We start from the raw sequence: 20,407 nt of genomic DNA on the forward strand, positions 1-20,407 counted from the left end.
AAGGATAAGGATAATTCCTTTTAACAGGTCGTTCATGAAAGTCCTTGCGGTTTGTTTCCAATGAGAACCTGTGAGCAATTAGGGGTTAAGAGTCTTGCTCAGGGACAAATTTCATCGACACATATGCTGGCCTGGCCTGGAATCGAACCTGGGGCAATCAGGGCCTCTGGCTCCCTAACCACTCAGCTATGGCCGCCCCATAGCTTGTAGGTTTGTTCTTTTTTTTCACGTGACATGCGGTATACATTAGGCTGCAATCACGCAGCCCGTTCGGCGCAAAACCACTTCATTATGTTATATATTTCATGTAATTTTAGACAAGTTTTGGAATATGTTTCTGATTAACAGAATCAATAGCCCCAAACAATGCATAGCCAAATATCTTTCCAGAACATCTGATTAATTCCAAACCTTTTTCAGGCCTGGAAAACAGTTTATTGAATCTAACTATATAAATGGCGACCAACTTCCGCACCCTCGGTGTCCACACCCCACAGCTCTGTTATCGACTAAACAACGCACCGCCAGACCACATGTCGGCAACTGACTCGCCACGGCGGCCGCGCTGAATTTACGCCTCGCGTAGGGGACATCTCACTGCTAACTACACCTTTTCCACCGCGCAACATAATTAATTCTACTCACCAAATGTCGGACAAAACGGAAGGGGAGGCAGCTTCGTACCGTTTACCGTGCGCACAACCTCATCACCACAACAGCACGCAGCCGCTGCGGGGGTTTTTTCCTTTTTTTCCAAACTTTTTTTTTGGTCACCATTTTCTCCAGGCACCATTTCTGGTGTAACGTCGGGTGTTTCTTTTCACCAGCCAATCACCTTTCACGTTGCCACGTCCGTTGCCACGTCGCGCTGACGTACGCTAAACAAGCGCTGCCGTGCGCACAATGCAAACGAGCCCAAAGGCGCGCAAAAATAAGCCGACCATTGCTTAGACACAAAGTCAGACCTGGCAACGCAGCCTACGCCAATCATGTGTGAGAGATCTACAAGCTATGGGGCAGAGACGCCACCGTATCTTAGCAACAACTACAGCGCTCACTCTCATTGGTCGTGTCACGCTAAGAGCAGTCTCCAGACAATGGCATCGCAGACAGCTTGCTGTTGAAATGGCCATTTCCTTTACTTTCGGTTTTTTATTGTCTCCCCCTGTCCGCCCGTCTGTGATAGCTAATCTCTCACATCGTTGACTTGATCGCAGCAAAATAACAGCCCGATGTGGAGAGTCAGTGAGAGCTGGATAAACGACGTCAAATGTGTCAAAAGGAGTCTGTACGGCTGTCGATAAATGAACACATGACGTCGGTGGGAGAGGAGATATTGTGTCTTTTGGACAAACAGCAGCGTGGTGCTGATGTTTGTTGTGTGAAGCAGCTTAATGTCAGAGTGATTGTGTTGGAGCGCCTCAGTGCGGCTGCAGAGTTCATGTGCAACCTCTTCCAGAGAGACACAGAGACACTAGAAACTCTGCTGGGGAAAAAAAACACTGCTGGCCATTGACTTTCCTATGGACATTGATCTACACACTGCAGGTATATCTGCTACACACACAACATCAAACTACACACTGCAGGTATGATGCAGCGTTTGCATTACAGCCAGCATGCCAGCGTAGTTCCCATATGGTTTCAAGGTGGCCTAAACCATATGGACCCCATGTCAGCAATGTCAGCGGCATCCACTTCAGTCCCAACTGCGATGCCCATGCAGGCTATAAGTAGCTTCTACCTGGCCCTTAGGTGGGCCCCAACTAGCCATGTTTATGTGGGACCAAGGCGGGTCCTAACTGGGTTTGCCCATGCAGGCTTTAACTGGGTTCTACCTGGGCCCTAGGTGTACCCTAACCAACCACAGTGCAGTGCCCATCGCTCCAATTGTTGTGACGTCAGGGCTCTCAATACTGCACATTGGTGGAGGAGGAGGGGCCGCAGGGCGACCGCACACATCGCTGAACCAATGGTAGCCCACGGATGTTTCCTCTGTGGATTTACAATCTGCCCCTCTATGCCACATATCATCCGCACTACAGGGTCTTCACTGACCGAGCCACGGCCCCACTGACCCTCATGACGCTACGCCACTTCAACGTGCGGCAGCATGCGCTGGGTTGCCAGGTTTGCACAGCCTGCGCCACAAACAAGCAACCACCTTCATGAAAAAAAAAAAACACCGAAATGGTCCGCAATGTTCCAGGGGTGTCCCCGCGCGGCCCAACACTCCACAGGGGGTCAGTGGACCATCAGGGGGTCCGCGGACCCCCTGTGGACCCCCTGAAACATAACAAATATTATTTCTTCAAATTTTTTCCTTTTTCAAAAAAACTTTTCCACAGTTTCACTCCGGCGATTTGGGTCCCCCAATATACACACGGCCACGCTGGGCCCCGTGCGCGGCTGGGGTTGAGGGGGGCGTAGCCCCCCGAAACTCTAGTTTCTAAATATTTCCAGGAATTTCACGACCGTGGGAACCCTGAGGCAGAGATTGTTTTTGTACCACTTGCAGTGTGTGACATTATGACACTGTGGCATGTTTTTAGAGAGGCAGCGACGTCACAGATTCACAGGAATACACAAGTGTCTGGGTCAGGTTATGTAACCAAGTGCATAGACCATGTAACCGTGACAAAGACGATAAAAGTACGTGCCAGCCAAACACCATGGCTGACCAGGAAGACAAAGACACGCCTACTTATAGGCTCTATGCACTGCAGCCATATTGTGAAGACATTCACAGGTGTTACCAATGATACTAATGAAGGCTCTGTTCCATTCTGGTCAAACAGAGTCAGGGTGCTGATATTGTGCATGTTGGCTCACTGGAAACACTCTGCTACACCAAGTGGCTCTAAAATTTGGGTCCAGGGACCCTCATGGTTCCTTGAGGGGGTTCCAAATGGCCCCTTACGAGTGTGTAACTCTGAGAGTGTACAAATGGAACGGGTCCATTTGGTTCCATTTGTACACTCTCAGAGTTATAGGGGTCGTGGAAATTCCAAAATCTGAGAACCACTGTGCTACACTAAATGGAACAGAGCCTTCATTAGTATCATTGGTAACACCTGTGAATGTCTTTACAATATGGCTGCTGTGCATCGAGCCTATTGAGGGCCAGGGATGCTGCCTTTAGATCTGCCTATCCGGTGGCCTATAGCAGTGGTTCTCAAACTTTTTCATGTCAAGGACCCCCAAATTGACACTTATTAGCCCGCGGACCCCCCATTTGAAAATATATGCCAGGGACCCCCATAAGAGAAGATTTTTTTACAGCTCTAGCAGTGATTTTCAACTATTTTAATTTCAAAGACCCCCAGTTTGACATGCATTAAGCTACGGACCCCCATGTAATGGCATTTCTATCTCTTGGACTCCAATTTATATTGTAAAATCTATGTTAATGTAACTCTGAGAGTGTACAAATGTAACCAAATGGCATTTGGTTCCATTTGTACACTCTCAGGACCCCACTTTGAGAACCAATGGCCTATAGGAAGGCAAAAAATTACCTGAGAAGAGGCATCAATGAGGCAAAAGGACGGTATGGGGGTAAAGGTTGGTCAATTTAATGACAAGGACACTCTGCGGCTGTGGCAGGGGTTCCACACAGTAACAGGCTATAAGCCTGCTCCGCAGCCAGTCCCTACGACCCATCGCTTCCCGACAACCTTAAAGGGATAGTTCAGTTTGTCGCATTCCTAAGCCAATAATTTGATGACCGGCAGCGGTTCCGGTAGGAGACATACAGAGTCTCCTTTGTGTCTCCACAAAGAGTCTCATTTGTGTCTCCTACCGGAACCGCTGCCTACCGGTCCGCTGGTCATCAAATAATTGGCTTAGGAATGCGACAAAAACAAAAAATATCCATGAACCCCAACCCGTCCCGCAAAAAAGAATATAAATCAACGACCCAGCCCTTCCCGCAACACGCCAAAAACAAAACACACAAGCAAGTCCATTCAATTGCTTTCCAGAGAGAGAGAGAGAGAGGGAGAGAGAGAGGTGTATTTATTTTTATTTATTTTTTTGTGGGTTGAAGCGCTTCGCCTGCCCTGCGATAATTGCGTCGTAATCTATAACCCGTCCGTGCATAACTACTAGACATGAATATTAAATAAAACGATAGGAAAACTCTTCACAGGTTCTCTTTTTTGGTTGCATATTGCAAGTAATTCAATCAATTCAGTTTGACATCTGAGAAATCCCCACTCCCGCCTCAACTCACCTGACTGTTTGTCCTTTAATGCAGTTTTGCACATTTCGATGCGGGCTGAATGATAGGGGACGTAGCGGTCCTGCAGCGAACCAACCAGCACCACGTTCTTGAAAAATTGCAGACCTTAAACAAAAAGACATACATATTAACAGTACAATCTACTTTAGCACATGATGTGTGTATGCGTTTGTTTTATTCTTGTTGAGAGAAAAAGACGGACCAGATTTCTTGCTTAGTTTATAGAGGAAAGTTTGGCGAGGATCAGAGTGGTCCCGGCACGTCAGTTGTAGGAGTGACCCTGATTTCTTCCACTTCTGCATGAACCACAGGCCTGGGGAAAAAATTAATTAATCATCAGGGTTCGATTTGCCCGGGGCGGGGATGAGGGGAATGCGCTTATCTTAACCCATTAAGACCTGAGGCGATTCTTTAAAAAAAATCTAAATCCTATCAGTTTTTCGGAAAATAATATAAAAAAAATATTTTCACGATTTTTCAAAAATAGCAGATCTACAAGCTCATAGCGCGGCACTCGGTGCCGCGCTATGAGCTTGTAGATCTGCTATTTTTGAATAGCCAAAGACATCTAAAGTGACAGAAGGTATCAATGGGTTAAAATAATAACCGAAAATAGTCTATCTACAAGCTGCGACACATTGAGAGCTTGTACTATTTTCGCAGTGCAACATGCAAATTTGATCGGTTGAGTGGTTCTCCAGAAGCGGTCCACTCAAAACTGTCATGCAAGTGCACAAAAAAATAAATAATAATATTAGTTTATGCCACTTACCAGTGTTGACCAGAGCAGAGCTGTTATACAGTGTGCCTAGATGAGGTCCAGAGAGGGAAAGGAAGGTGTGCAGTCTACTCAGGTAACACTTAAATCTGGGTCTGGTCAGCACCGATCGAACTATTAGGTTCCCCAAGGAGTGACCCACAAAACTGCAGGAGAACATGACAGACGTTTAGAACTGTGGTTCTTAAAATGTCTATTTTATTTCAAGGGCCCCCATAACTCTGATAGTTACAGAGCTGTAGGGGTCCATAGGGAACCCCCTCAAGGAACCCAGAGGGCCCTTGGACCCCACTTTGAGACCCACTAGTTTAGAAGGTTGGAAAGCCAAGACATTTTATGGCAGTACTGACTTTCCATTTCAGCAGTGGTTCTCTTTTCAGCCTGACTTTTTTTCTATCGATTAGTCACCCCATGGAGACTTGAATTCATGGATACTTTAGTTTTTGTCGCATTCCTAAGCCAATAATTTGATGACCGGCAGCGGTTCCGCGGTAGGAGACAGACAGAGTCTCCTTTGTGTCTCCACAAAGAGTCTCCTTTGTGTCTCCTACCGGAACCGCTGCCTACCGGTCCGCTGGTCATCAAATTATTGGCTTAGGAATGCGACAAAAACAAAACAATATCCATGAATTCAAGGCTCCATGGGGTGACTAATCAATAGAACAAAAATATGTTTTTTGGATGAACAATCCCTTTAAGGTTAGAGTTAGGCATAGTGTTGGTGAGGTTAGGGTTAGGTTTAAACATGTTTTTTGTGAAGTTAAACGTTAAGGGTTTACTCCTATAACCACGCCCACCTGGGCTAAACACCAAAGAAAGAGGCCCCTTTCCAGCCAGTGATTTGTCCTAGTATTCTTATTTGGAAACGACTATGATCTAAGTGATTCTGAGTGTACCAACAGATGGCCATCCACTAGAGGGCGATATTTACTGTAATAATAGCATTTCAGGGCTGAAGCTTACACCCGGTATAGTCATACAGTATACACATAATAGCACTTAGCTGTGCTAGTATTATTACTATACACATACACATGATGGTACTATACACACAGGATTGCACATCTTACCTGATCTTTGACACCGTGAGGTTGTATATCTGGATGTACTGGACTATCTCATCCAACAGCCGGTCCGTCATGGACTCAAAGTCTGCAAAAGTGTCATTCTGTCAAAGACAAATAAGATACAGGTTATTGTATTGCACTATTGGGTGAGGTCCTCCTTTTAGCAAAAGCAGTGGGGTGACACTGACATCTTTGTGGCCTAAGTTCATTACCTGGTTCCTCTCTGACATGAGGAAGTCTATGCGAGCTCCAGGAAGTCCCAGTTCCAGATATGTCTTCACCAGTCTCAGGTCTGCACTGTTGCCTGGAGATAACAATGTTACACAAAGTTAACGGTGATGTTTGATAACATTCAGCCACTCGCGAGTCGCGCTACACCGCCGTAAAAACTATGGCAGTGTGCATCATTTTAAAAAATAGCAAATCTACAAGCTCATAGCGCGACACTTGTCGCGCTATGAGCTTGTAGATATGCAATTTTTTTGCTTCTTGTGGGTGTCCCTGGAACAAAATATTTTAAAATGGGGGGGGTCCTTGACTTGAAAAGTTTGAGAACCACTGATATTCTAGCAACATACGTTTTATCTTTTTTTAAACTGTTAGGATTTAGAATACATTTGTAGAATCCCCAGAAGCAAAATTATTTGAATTAAAAACGTTCGCTTTGAAAAACATATGTATTCAAAGATTTGCACACATTTTAAATTTTTTTCTAAAATAAATAGCAGTTCTACAAGCTCGTAGCGCGGCACTCTGTGCGAGCTTGTAGATCTGCTATTTTTGAATAGCCAAAGATGCGTTCCTGGATTGAATGGGTTAACACTGAGGATTTTATAGTGTGGTGTAGTATAGTGATCGGGGGATAAAATAAATGTATGCGATGGAGGGGTCTGTGGCCTCATAACTGGGACCCCTGAAATATTTTTTTTTTTGAGAACCAGCGCTGTAAGCTCTTTACCATCCAGGCCATGGACACAGACGATGAGGTGAATGCCCTCATCACAGCTGTCGTCCTCCTCCAGGCTGAAGTAGGGCACGCTGGACGCCAGCTCGGCCACCTCGCTGTACAGGAAGCCAGGCAGCTTCAGCTGCTTCATCTCCTCTTTGGCCTGGATGAAACTGAACGACGATGGAGCACAGTCAGAAACATGTCGACACACATACGAGGCACGGAGGGGCTCAGCCGGTTGGTATGCATGTCTGATCTCATGAACTCGTTTTGCACGTCTACCTAATGAGGCAAAAATGCCTTAAAATAGTCTTTAACCCTTTAAGACCTGAGGCGATTCAAAAAATATTTTCTAAATCCTAACAATTTTTTTAAAAAATATTTTTTCACGATTAAAAAAAAAATAGCAGATCTACAAGTTCATAGCGCGGCACTTGGTGCCGCGCTATGAGCTTGTATATCTGCTATTTTTGAATAGCCAAAGAAATCTAAAGTGACACAGATGCGTTCCAGGTCTTAATGGGTTAAATTAATATTACCACAAAAAGGTGGAAGATAATAGGGGTTCCCGTTCAAAAAGGGAAGAGTCAAAAAAATAAAATAAAACATGAAGATGGAAGCCACTGTGTAAGCTATGCAAAACATAATTATTTAGTGCTTTCAAATATGCTCCCTTTACAGTATTTTATAGGCTTACGGACACACGCAGGCTTAGACATACATACCCGAGTATAAAATCGCATGTGTGACAAATCTGTGTTCGAAAGCCTATCAAACACTGAAAAGAATGCATATTTGAGTGCTTTTTTTATATACATAAAAATATTACCAAATCGATTCCGGTGCATTACCCTAATCCCTGTGTGGGATGCAGTGGCAGTTTGTAGCAAACTGGGACGTGTGCCATGATTTTAAATGGGGGGAATGCAGGAAACCCTTAAGTGGTGGGAGTACGGTTGAGCATGCAGAGCGTGAACATTAATAAAAGACTCACGCTTTCATCTGTGGTGTAGGCGCACTCTCATACCAGCGCAGGGACGACTCAAGGGGGATGGAGGTGAGGGAAGGCCTGCTCTGCCGGCTGCCAGCGACGCTGCCCGGGGTTGGGGCAGAGCGGATGGGGGCTCTGGGTAAATCCCTCGGTTCTTGGAGGAAACCCAGACCCAGCGATTCAAACAGCAGACCGGTCTCCCCGGCGACAGTGGCGTCGCCCTCGGCCGCCCCCTCGTTGTCGGCGACGCCGTTGACGAACGCGTAGCCGTCTCCCTCCTCGTAGTAACCGTTCTCGATCATCTCGTGCTCCGGCTCGTCCTCGTCGTCCTCGTCCTCCCCCCGCGGCACCGCCGCTTCCATCCCCAGCACGACGGCGGCGGTCTCCACGGGGCTGATCTCCGACACGTCCGTGCTGGAGCGCGAGCCGAAGTAGTTCTCCACCATGCCGCGCTTCACCAGGTCGGTGCTGCTGGTGGTGGCGGAGTTGCTGGAGGGGCAGGCGGTTTGGGGTTCGCTGCGGGTTTCTGTGGCCGTCGTTCCATCGAGAGCGGCGTCCGCGACACCCGTTGGTTTGGGCTCACTTTCCGAGTCTGCGGCAGCGGGTTTGGGAGGCTGCGAATCGTCGTGGTCGGACGAGGCGGAGTGGTGAGATCGAGGAGGAGGTACGGGGCAGCTAGCAGCGGAGGCCACATCCCCGGAGAAGATTACGCTCTGTTCCTGTACCAAGACGCTGGACTTCCTGCTGCGGAGTTCGGCTCCGCTGGACTCCCGGGAGGAGCCCTCTCCTCCCTCGTCGTCTGACGGCAGGGAGTTGATGGAGGTGAGAGAGGACTGCACCTCACTGACCGTACTGGTGCTTTCCGGACAAAGTCCTTCCGCCGCCCCGCTGGTTCTCTGCACCGCGGCGCTGGGCTGGACGGGACGCGGTGAAGCGCTCTGGCCAGGTTTCTCAGGCTGCGCGGGACCCCCGTCCGGTTCACCTGCGCCTAGTCCCTTGCAACCGTGGGGTCCCGCGGCCAGCTGTGCGGCAAAGGAGCTGGGCTCGCTCTCGATCCCTGAGTCGGAGAGACGTGAGGAGGAGGCACTGGGGAGTCTGATGCAATCGCCCTTCACTTGCAGCGGGACGAGGCCCGGCCGGCCAGGCCTCTCGGACGCGCCGCTACAATCCACAGCGGTTGGGTTGGAGTCACAGAGGTCCGTCTGGGTGATCTCAGGAATCTCTCTACTTGGTGCGGCGTCGGTCCGACAGGGTAGGAGGACTGTGACTTTGTCGCCCTGGTGCGGGTCCTTGTTACTTGGTTTCACCTCAATGTGCCGAAGCCCCACAGGCTGCTGTGGTGGCTGTTTGCTACAGTGGTCAACGTGCTCAGCTTTATGTGCTGCTTGGTTGTGTGTGGCTGCAGCCCCAGTACCTGCCTGAGGCCTATTCTGTGCGTCCAAGCTCATAAGGCTTTTGTAGTAACCTTTTTGACTAGCAGCTGTAGTTATAGTGTCTTCTGCGAGAAAGTCTATGGAACCGTGTCCAGCATGTACGTTTGTGGCACCGGCGTCGTAAAAAGAATTGGCATTAGTCCTTAAATTACCGCTGAGGTCCCCCAACAAGGCGTCTCGTTCCTCTTCCTGGGTCAGGGGAGTTTCTCCTTCCTTGTACTTGGTGCTAGGGTCCCCGGGGGGAAGCTTCAGGTGCTTATAGCCCACCAGAACCACAGAGTCTTTAGAGCCCTGTCGAGTCAGCTTCTTGGAGTTTTCAGTCTTAGAGTTCTTCTTCAGTTTGACCGCCTTTCCTTTGGACTTGGGTGGCGGATCACAGCTGTCTGGCCAGGCGGTGTCCATGGGCACGTGCCGGGCGTCAGGGGTCGGGCTGGGAAAGTTGGCGGCTCCACTGCACTCCTTGGAGTTGGGCTTATCCGTCTTGCTGGACACAGAGGCGGTCCTCGGTATACCCAGCCAAGGTCCATCACGATCTTCAGTCAAAATCAACAAACAAATATATGTAAATTATATTATGAGAGACCAGGGACCCTCAGGGTTCCTTGAGGGGGTTTTAAATAGACCCTTACAGGTCTATAACTTTGGAGTGTACACATGGAGCCAAATGGACCACTTGGTTCTATTTGTACACGCTCGTATTTTTAACTCTCATTTTTAATTCTTAATTAAGGCTAAAGCCTATGGTTTGTTCATTTTATTTGTATGTTTTATTGTGTTAACTAACCCTCGGTGATGGAATCCAGGTATCTGTCCTCAAAGATGATCGGCAAGGAGCTGACGTCACCGTCCAGATCCGCACATTCCACAGGAAGTGGTGGCAAAGACAGGAAGTAGCTGGAGCTTTTGATAGCGTTTGTCATCTGCTGGTGGCTGTGAGCGCTGAGGGGAGAACGGAGGTAGTGACCGACATGAAAGCGGAAGTAATGTCGCCAGCGTTTTCCCACAATAACGTCCGTTCACACCAAGCACAATAACTATAACCATAATTATAAAAATCCAGAAAAAAAGAGTCCACACCACAACTATAGTAGTAAAACATTATCGTTTGGATCACTTTCTAAGCGTTTTTGAAGCCAATTGAAATCCACCAGAAGGACATCATCTGCAATGCAATCAGTCTCACTCACCCTCGCTATCACATCAGTGATGGTTTAATTATGAACGGAGATGAGGAGACAATTATGAATCACTAACGCCAGCTGGTGGGCTATTTTACCTCAGTGGCTTGCCACTATCTCACCTCCTTATAATTAATCAGAGAATTGGGTCCCGTTTAGACGACAACGGTCTCTAGAAAAAACGGCTAAATAAAATATTAGATGTGCCTTCTGTTTTGAGGGCAACAGCGTTATCGGGGGTTGAAAACGCAAAAAAAGTGAAACCCCCTTCCAGAGTGGAAATCTTTGAAAACGCTCATTCTATGATCCAGTTGTAATGATCAAAAGAAATGTACTCGTGCAACTCACTGCAACTCTTGATATGCCAGTGCAGTGGGTCTTGGGTGCTCCAGACAAAAGAATGCCTCAGCGAACCGTCTCACCTGTTAACACAGGACACACAGAACTTCAGGACATTTTACAAATCAGCAAGTAGACAACTTTTGCTTTGCTTTGAGTTGTTATACAGACAAAATCAATGTTTGCTAATGCCATTCAATAAAGCAGGGGTTTTCAACCAGTGGTCCGGGGACCACCAGTGGTCCTTAAGGGGGTTCCAGGGGGTCCCCAGCCAAATTAATAGTTAGCAACCAAATTGACCCTTATATGTCTGTAACTCTGAGAGTGTACAAATGGAACCAAATGGACCCTAACGGGTCCATTTGGTTCCATTTGTACACTCTCAGAGTTAAATGAACACTGATGATGTTGATAAAGTGTAGATTGGGACCCCCAAGAAATCTAAATGGTTGCGTCCCTGGCATATCTTTTCAATTGGGGGTCCCTGGGCTAATATTTGTCAATTTGGGGGTCCTTGCTGCGAAAAAGGTTGAAAACCACTACACTAAAGCAACAACAAAAACTAATCTCACGACTGTAAAGGAGTGAAAGTGAATAGAGAGTGGGTGGGTGGGGGGGCTCACTCTGAGTCGATGGTGCTCCACGGCCAGTATGGTGGCAATATTCTCCTGGAGGGCCACCACTTCCAGAAACTGTCCCCACAGGGCCATGAGCAGAGAGCACAGCTGAGCCAGGTTCATGTTCACCAGCTCTGCCAGCTCGTCTGGGCTCTCTCCTTTCTGCTGCAAAGAAAGACACTCTTGTCAGCCACCAGGTGGTGCTCGTGTGACTTTGTGGTCAGACAACATCAACTGCAGGCAAGGAGCTGCTAGTGATGCTGTGATTGCAGTCCTATATTTCAGCTGACTGTGAGCAGTGGTTCTCAAAGTGTAGTCCGGAGACCCCCAGGGGGCCCGTAAAAAAAACGGAAGAAACGTGAAAATGTTTGAGTATCTTTTGGAATATTTTAACAACACAAATCTTGTATGGGCGCACAAAATATTCTTCATGGCCAAATACATACACATACATATGTTCGTTTCAGCTGCCCTCAGACGGACGATTAAGACATTTAGAAACGAGTGTAAGGGACAGACAACAGTACCTTAACTTGTTCACAGAGCTCAGCTAGCCGGGCCTCTAGATCCAGTTGTTCTGTGGAGGGAGAAGAATCGCATTAGAGAAGTCAAGGCTCAACGTTTGGTTCATGCTCATGCAGAAGGACTGTCAGTAGAAACCTGATGAGGAAGAACACGCACATCCAAACCCAGATAAGGCTGGTGAGAGGCAGAAAACACAACTTACAAAAGGAAAGAAAACAGCTCGCACACTGTGTTGGGCTCTAATCTTTCCTTTATTGTACCCACAAGTGCACCTGTGGGTGCAACTTGTGAGTGCAATAATTTTAGTCCAACAGCGTGCAAGCTGTTCTTTTGTCAGTAGAAACCTGCACAACAGGCTGAAGAGAAGAGCGGTGACAGAGGGGACATTGGTTAGTCACATGTCTATGACAGGAGAGACAATACTGAAGCAGCAGATAGGGCGGACGACGCCCTCAAATGTTATGACATCACTGTCTGTGTCATGACAGCGCTATGACGTCACACAGCGTCATGAAGCGCTTGGACCAAACTAGTAAGACGGAAGGAAAGAAAGAAAGGGTTGTGTATTTGTCTTATGTATATAGGCCAGTGTGGCAGCTTATGTATATTTCATCATAGGAAAGTCGTGCATGTGGGAGATAAGGTGCGTGTCAGAGATGAGGTGCGGCTTACAGCACAAGAGAGGAACTTACAGTGAGGAGGAGAGAGGAGGAAGGACGAAGACGACAGAGGAGGTTTGATTGGAGGAGGTGGAAGGGAGGGCACATACCTATGTAGACGTGCCTTTGGCTTCGAGGATAGGGTCTTCTGAGAACTCGCTCATATAGGACTTGCATGCTGGGCTTGGCTAGTAGGATTGCACATATAGTAACGTTTAAGCCATTATCTATTACTTTGTCCTCTACTAGGATAGGTTTTAACCTGACTGATTTCTTAGTTCCCTTTTCCCTCAAACGGCCTTGCCTTTTGCCAGGCCACAATTATAAATACCATAGGAAATATTATATGCTGAATTTGTCTTGCCTGGTTAAATAAATACAAGTTAAAAGGTTTATGTCAGTCCAGACAATGTGGATTTTGTTAAGACACCAGGGGGAAGTTAAAGAAGGGGCGAGGTGTGTGTCCGAATCTTGTTCCGTTTAGTTCACTGGTTAAATGATTCATGTATTAAATGCAAGTAGAGCCACTAAACATTTGATTTGAATGGTCATGAAGTTTAGAGGACCTCTGCTGATTAATAAACAGATTGAATGTGAGGTATGATTGTGCGTATGAAGGGGAATGTTTGTTAATGGGCAGGGATCAGGAACAGTGACATGGGAACACAAACGTACCCGCGCGAAAGAAAACAATTAATTTCCGCACAAAACACTGGATAATTCAACACTAGTCAATCACAATATGGTCAAAATGAACAAACCATTATGAGTAAAGTAGAAAATATAGGGGCTATTTGTTGTTGTCATTTTCTATATATAGATCCTACAAGCTCCGTGAAAGAAAACCAAGGTTAACCTGTCAACTATCTGGAAACATGTGCCGGTAAATAAAATATTCATCCCACCGACTCAAACTGTGCAGTCAATCACTTCACAAATATGAACATGAAGGTGTGTTATGCTTGATTTATGCTCCATCGTGGAGCAAAAATAGCTGATCTATAAGCTCACTGCATCCGCTCGCTGCATCCGCAACTAGGGATGCCAAAATAAATACAAATATGTTTTTTTCGCCGTAGAATATTCAAATTAGATTTTGATCCGCTTTTGGCATCCCTATCTGCAGCGCATTCTGAGCTTCTAGATGGGCTATTGTCGGCGGTATGAATCGGGCTTTAGGTTAGCTGTTAAGTGTCGTGATGTAATTGGCGATGAGACTGCTGGGCTCAGAGATGATTGAGTGGAGTTTATACCTAGCTCCATCCGATGGGAGGAGGGCAGGTCCTTGGTGACCGAGGTGAAGTAGCCAAAGAGGCCCTGGTAGGCTAGCAGCAGACTGGCACACAGGCTGTGGTGCAGGCTGAAGGCATGCTGCAGACAGTGGTCAGACACCAGGAATGTCCTTCCCTGAGACGCCGGTCAGGTTAGCAGCAGAAAAGGAAGAAAAAGAGAAGAAATCATTACTTCAAATTGGGGCATTCACCGGGAAGTGGCCATTTAATATTTAAACACGCTTGAGGTCATTTAACCCATTGATACCTGGAACGCATCTGTGTCACTTTAGATGTCTTTGGCTATTCAAAAATAGCAGATATACAAGCTCATAGCGCGGCACCGAGTGCCGCGCTATGAGCTTGTAGATCTGCTATTTTTGAAAAATCGCAAAAAATATTTTTTTAATTCTTTTTTTCGATTTTCTTTTAGGATTTTGAATTTTTTTAGACGCTGCCTCAGGTCTTAAAGGGTTAAGTTGGACGTTTAATATTTAAACGAACCTTCGCGAATGATTTTTACCTGTAATAGTTATTGTTTATTTTAGGGTAGTCGAAGTGAATTATATCCTAAATCCTAATTCCTAAGCCTTGCTATTTATTAAAGTGTTTCAGAGCCCGCTATTCTCTGTTGTAGTTTGGAGATGTGTTGTAGGGTAGATAAAATGATAGGGCAGATTTATGCCAAAAAAGATTATGACAAAATATAACAGTAATGATTTTTATGCATGAAAAAAACATGTTTCATCACATGGCTATCATTCCATTTAGGTCAGATTAAACTACACATAGGTAACAAAATGAACGCAACATTCACTTGGAAATGAAAACACAAGTGCAAGAAAAGGAACAGAAATGTGGTCAGTGCACAGTCAGACAGTGTGCCTGCTGGCTCTTGTTACTGTGGCACTGTGATAACTAATATAGCCCTATAACTCACACTTAATTAACCCCTGCTATTTATTCACTGCAATTTGGTGTGAGATCTCTGCATAGCGTCACTCTGCAGCTGCTTCTGTCTCTGCACACAGAGAAATAATGGTTCTTAAAAAGGCTACATGGCTCCACAAAGAACCATCACCTACTAAAGAACCATTTTATTTAGAGTAATGGCTCTTCGGGTTCCTTATATGGTTCTAGAGAACCTCATTTGTTAAAGTTCTTTGAGGCACCTTTAACCACTTTAAACCCTAGAATCCGAATTTTAGGCATGTCTTAATTTAATAGGTGATTATTCACCGAAAATGGCTGATCTACAAGCTCACAACAACGCGTTGCAAGCTTGTCGATAAACTATTTTCAATTAAGAGATTCGGTGTGGTAGAGTGATAAAAGGAACTGACAAAGTATAGACCCCCTGGGGAGACACTGGTCGATGAAGTGCATAATAGGTTTAAAGTAAAGAACCGTGGTCTGAAAGGTTCTTTCTGGAACCAAAAAAACGGTTCTTCCTACTGTATGACTGAAGAACCAGTTTCAGTTCCAGTCGGCGGCACCTTTATTTTCCTGTGTGTGTTATGAAACAGAAAAGCGGTCGATGGGTGTTTTTTTTCCTGAGGTGCCTATTAGTACTGCACCATCGAGTGACCGGGGGGGGGGGGCACTGCTACCGTTCTGCCTCGCTGGCTCCAGGACTTTTCAGCCTCTCCATCTCAGCGAGGTGATTTATATTAGTTGGTTGGTGTGCCGGTGCTGTGCACGCTGAAAATAGCCGATCTACAAGCTCACAGCGTGTCGCAGCGCGACACGCTGTGAGCTTGTAGATCGGCTATTTTCCTGTGCGGGGCGCAGCTGCGCAACCAAGTATACAGTAAATCAGGCCTTAGTGGCAGCTCTAGTTGGAACCCTTCATCCAGTTAAACTGGGCCAATTAGTCGCACAGTTGTGGAAAGTACAAATACTGTACTTGGTACAATCCTTTACTTTACTCTTTTACATTTCTTGATACTGTATACTTCTACTCCACTACATCTCACAGGCAAATATTGTACTTTTTACTCTTGTTACAATTATTTGACAGCTTTATGTACAAGTTACTTTGACATCAACCACCTAAGCCCTATTTTCGATGCGACAAACGTTTGTACACATTTTTGATACATTTTGAGTTACATTTACTTTGGTACTGTAAGTATATTTTTGATGCCGAATAGTTTTGTGCTTTTACTAATAACAAGAGCATTTCTATATTGCGGCACCGCTACTTTTAAGTAAAAGCATCGGAGTACTTCTTTCCACTGCGGCCAATTAGTCACCTGGCTTTTTCCAACAGCCCAACACAAGCACCGTTGCAAACAACGTTACCCACGCCACCCTTCCTGAAAGGTCGACTCTCGAATGGATCAATAACGGTGGATGCGTGGGCAGGACTGGCCGGGTTCAACTGCAAGCAATGACACATGAACCCTAGCGTCTCTATTCTGAGTGTGTCACCATAGTCCAACACTCAGCAAAAAATACACCAACATTAAAGCAAATATCGTTGCTGTCGGGCAGGAACCTCTTATCTCCATATTCTGACTTTTTGTGTTTTTTCATAAATGACTGGCCTGCTTGATCAAATTACAGCGTCATACAAAAGTAGGGTTCCCAAACTTTTCAGCCCACGACCCCAAAATAAGGCGGAAATTGACTAGCGACCCCACCTAAACCTGGAGGTCATTTATGCACATAAACTTGCACGTTCGGTGCGCATTTGTAATGTGTTAAAATGGTAAAATGTACCATTTGTGATCATTTTAGATGGTATTTCATCCATTCTGTTGAATAAAAAGTAAAAAAAAAAATAAAAAAAAAAGTTTTTTTTTTTTTTTTTTTTTATTGACCCAAAATAATTTTGCGACCCCACGTCAGTCTCCCGCGACCCCAAGTGGGGTCGCGACCCCTACTTTGGGAACCCCTTAACAGATTTGGACATATGAGGTTTCCAGATCTACAAGCTCACAACGCATTGCATCTCGGTTATTTTCGGTGAAGAGATTCTGTGTAGAGGGAGAAAAAGGTTGGCCAAACACAGACCCCTGGGGGACCCCGGTCAATGCGAATACATAGGCTTTAAGGTGTTACGTTTTCTTTTAGACATAGGATTGATGTTAATGGTCCATACCAGTGGTCTGGCATGATTAGACCCACCGACTACAACTCAAGGCACATTTGACATTACTGCTGACCACTTTCAAAAGCATATTGTACATTCTTATTTTATTTTCAAGGAAGCCATAGACCATATTCACACGGCGGCCATATTGGAATTTAACATTGAAAGTGCCGCCACCCGGGGTGGCTACTTTCATTGACTTCATAGAAACATGGCCGCCGTGTGAATATGGTCTATTGGATTCCATTCATTGCAGTATGGTATGAAAATGAACTCGCAGAGACTATTGATATATGGTCCTTGATGTGTAGGGTGGGTAAGCATGAGAGCAATGTGATATACACCACCAGAATTAGACCAGTCCTTACTACCCCAAATCTACAGTACATGAAGTTGTTAATGCCCTTATTTCATCTGGCCTGGACTACTGTTAACGCCCTCTACACAAGTCTCAGTAAGGGATCCATACACCGCCTGCAGTTGGTGCAGAATATCTATCCATCCATTACAGTCTAGTACCCTTGATAAAACGTATGCATGATGTCACAGCCACAACCTACACATGAGAACCAAAGCATCTCTCCAAATTAAAACAAAAACAATGATATAAGTTTAACAGCTCATGGCTCTCTTGTGCATGCCTCACACCTTGAGTTTACAACACAGCCGATTCCTTCCAGTGCAGTGTTTAGTTTCAAACCGTAACGATATACCCTAGCTAGTAAATTGATTTACTCCAAGCTGGCATTCTTCAGAAAGCATTTTTTTTGGAGCTACCAGCGCCTTTTCTGCCATTCATTTCCGTGGTAAAGGCACGCGAGGAGCGCACCTTTTCCCAGTTCCGCATGTTACAGGCTCTCTGTGGCTAGCTTTCTTTTGGAGGAATGCTCATCGAGCTGTTCGAGCTTCGAGGAAGAGGCAGGACTAAAAACGACCAACAAACACTGCATAGGAGAGGCGAAATTGCAACTACATGCACCCACACACTCCAAACCCTCTTCACAAGATCAACCAGTAGAGCAAGAGAATCAAGAGGGGTTTATTTGTTTCTCACTCATACAGGTACACAGGTACAAGCACATACAGTATACTGTTATCCGTTTTAGCAACGGTATCTCAGTTAGGCTATTTGTAGTCTCTCGAGCCAGACAACTATTCCATAATCTTTTGAATGCTATATAGTCTGTAATTTAGCCACCATAACCCTATGTACATCAGCTATTTGGAAATACAAGCTCACAAGTCACAATGCGTTGATCTGCTATTTTCAAATAAATCTTGAAAAATGTGAATTTCTTTTTTGAAACATTTTCACGACGCCATTCTTGTATGGCGATTCCCACTCCCTGGCACAATTATTTTCAGATGGGGGTCCATGGAAAAAACTACATACTAATTTGGGGATATGATATATTGATATGAAAAGGTTTGAGAAAAGGTTTGAGGTCCCTTGTGGGACGAAGCTGACTTACATCTGGGGACACCTGCTTGACGTAGCTGCTGCCAAACACCACGCTCTCCAGCGGTGGAATGAGCGAGTCCTTGCTCTGTGCAGGAGCATTGCGGTTCAGCCACGTGCTCTTCACCAGCCGAGGGAAACTGCACAAATCAAACACAATACAATGCACATGATTTACAATGTAATAAAGATGATATCCACACAGCAGGAAAATAGATTAGTTTTTCACTCCAAGTCAAATGATGAATAGGATGTTCATAATATAACAGCGGTTCCCCTCAAGGACCCCCAGGAGTCCAGCTAAAGTTGTTCATATAAAATCAGTTTAATCACCCTATTTTATACTTCAGCTATTCAAAAACAGTTGATCTACAAGCTCACAATGAGTATGTGGCAACGTATTGTGAACTTGTATATCTGCTATTTTTGGGCGGTGCAACCGCCCCTATATGTGAGGTTTGGACATTTGCACCCATTGCACCCCCCCAACCCTGCGCTGTGATTGGCCACCATTGTACCCCCCTAACCCTGCACCGTGATTGGCCACCATTGTACACTGGTTGACTCTATGCAGGACTGTAATTGGCTAGTGAAACACATGAAACATGTGCAATCCTATAAATAGGACTGTGCACTTAAAAAAAACACATTTATGTTTTGTTTTTAAAGTGAATCACCCACTGTGATGACCACTGTGACCACACCGCCCACTTCACACTGGGTGTGATTTTTTATTTTACTTTTTTTTAAAACCTTGATTTTTTTTTTAAATAGACACATTTTATTATTATAATTTTACACAAATCTTCTCTTCTGGAGGTCCCTCTCACAAAATCATTTGAGATGGGGGTCCATGGTCAAATACATCACCCCATCAATTTGGGGGTCCTTAACAAGACGATGTCTGAGAACCACTGGTTTATAGTGAGTAGTGCGACGGGGTATGGCTTCATGTTAGTGGTCAGCACTGCACTGCACACATGCTTAATTAGAGACACGGTCAGAGGAGAACCAGTACTTTGTGACGGATGACCTTTAGGCTGCTCACAAACAGCTGACCTTGGGGCTTTGTTATTCCTCCTCTCAGTGCTGTTGACTTGTTACAACCACTGCAATGTGTCATGACAATGATGCTCACTGTAGAGCTCTCGTGGTTTAACCCATTAAGACCTGGAACTGTGTCATTTTTAGATTTGAGCTAAAAAGCATTATTTTACACTTTGGGCTATTCAAAAATAGCAGATATACAAGCTCATAGCGTGGCACTCGGTGCCGCGCTATGAGCTTGTATATCTGCTATTTTTGAAAAATAGTGAAAATGTGTGCAAATCTTTGAATATATATATTTTTAAAGCGGACATTTTTAACTCAAATCTTTGCTTCTGGGGGTCCCTGTAACAAAATATTTTGATGGGGGTCCGCGGCCAAATACATATAGTTTTGGGGGTCCTTGACATGAAAAAGATTGAGCACCACTGATATAGAAACATACATTTTTGAGAATACTGTTGAGATTTAGGAGACATGTAGAATCGGCTTCAGGTCTCAACGGGTTAAAGCAACATACCGTAAAACATAAAAGACTGAAAATGTTTGTATGGCCACGGCCAAGTCCTAATGTGCAATTTGTGAAACGGTGTGAAAGGAGTGTGAACAATGTGTGTGTACTACTGGATTCTGACCTCTGTCTTGAGGCTCAGGTATAAACCGAGGTTGGTACTGTACGTCTTTTTTCCACCTGAGAAACATCCACCGAATCAGACCAGTCCTCTCCACCCCTAACGTTCATAAAGTTGTCAAT

The 20,407-nt window shown here is 45.4% G+C and overlaps 1 protein-coding gene across 4 annotated transcripts in view; it reads right to left on the reverse strand.

The window, feature by feature from the left end:
- Window positions 1-20,407, reverse strand: part of fam135a (family with sequence similarity 135 member A) — a 37,018-nt gene that overhangs the window by 2,184 nt on the left and 14,427 nt on the right. For 3 of the 4 annotated variants that reach the window (XM_084075654.1, XM_084075656.1, XM_084075657.1), the window contains 14 exons: window positions 18,620-18,746; window positions 14,033-14,186; window positions 12,890-12,967; window positions 12,123-12,172; window positions 11,602-11,760; window positions 10,988-11,061; window positions 10,246-10,400; window positions 8,032-9,994; window positions 7,047-7,207; window positions 6,301-6,392; window positions 6,092-6,189; window positions 5,016-5,167; window positions 4,446-4,556; window positions 4,235-4,348 (listed from right to left, as the gene is read on the reverse strand). In XM_084075654.1, coding sequence (XP_083931780.1) covers window positions 4,235-4,348; window positions 4,446-4,556; window positions 5,016-5,167; window positions 6,092-6,189; window positions 6,301-6,392; window positions 7,047-7,207; window positions 8,032-9,994; window positions 10,246-10,400; window positions 10,988-11,061; window positions 11,602-11,760; window positions 12,123-12,172; window positions 12,890-12,967; window positions 14,033-14,186; window positions 18,620-18,746 — 3,488 coding nt within the window. The remainder of the gene's footprint in view (window positions 1-4,234; window positions 4,349-4,445; window positions 4,557-5,015; window positions 5,168-6,091; window positions 6,190-6,300; window positions 6,393-7,046; window positions 7,208-8,031; window positions 9,995-10,245; window positions 10,401-10,987; window positions 11,062-11,601; window positions 11,761-12,122; window positions 12,173-12,889; window positions 12,968-14,032; window positions 14,187-18,619; window positions 18,747-20,407) is intronic. The other variant, XM_084075655.1, reaches the window with a different exon arrangement.

Source organism: Gymnoscopelus microlampas (assembly GCF_963454915.1).
Source record: "Gymnoscopelus microlampas genome assembly, chromosome: 13".
In the NCBI taxonomy this organism is placed as follows: Eukaryota; Metazoa; Chordata; class Actinopteri; order Myctophiformes; family Myctophidae; genus Gymnoscopelus; species Gymnoscopelus microlampas.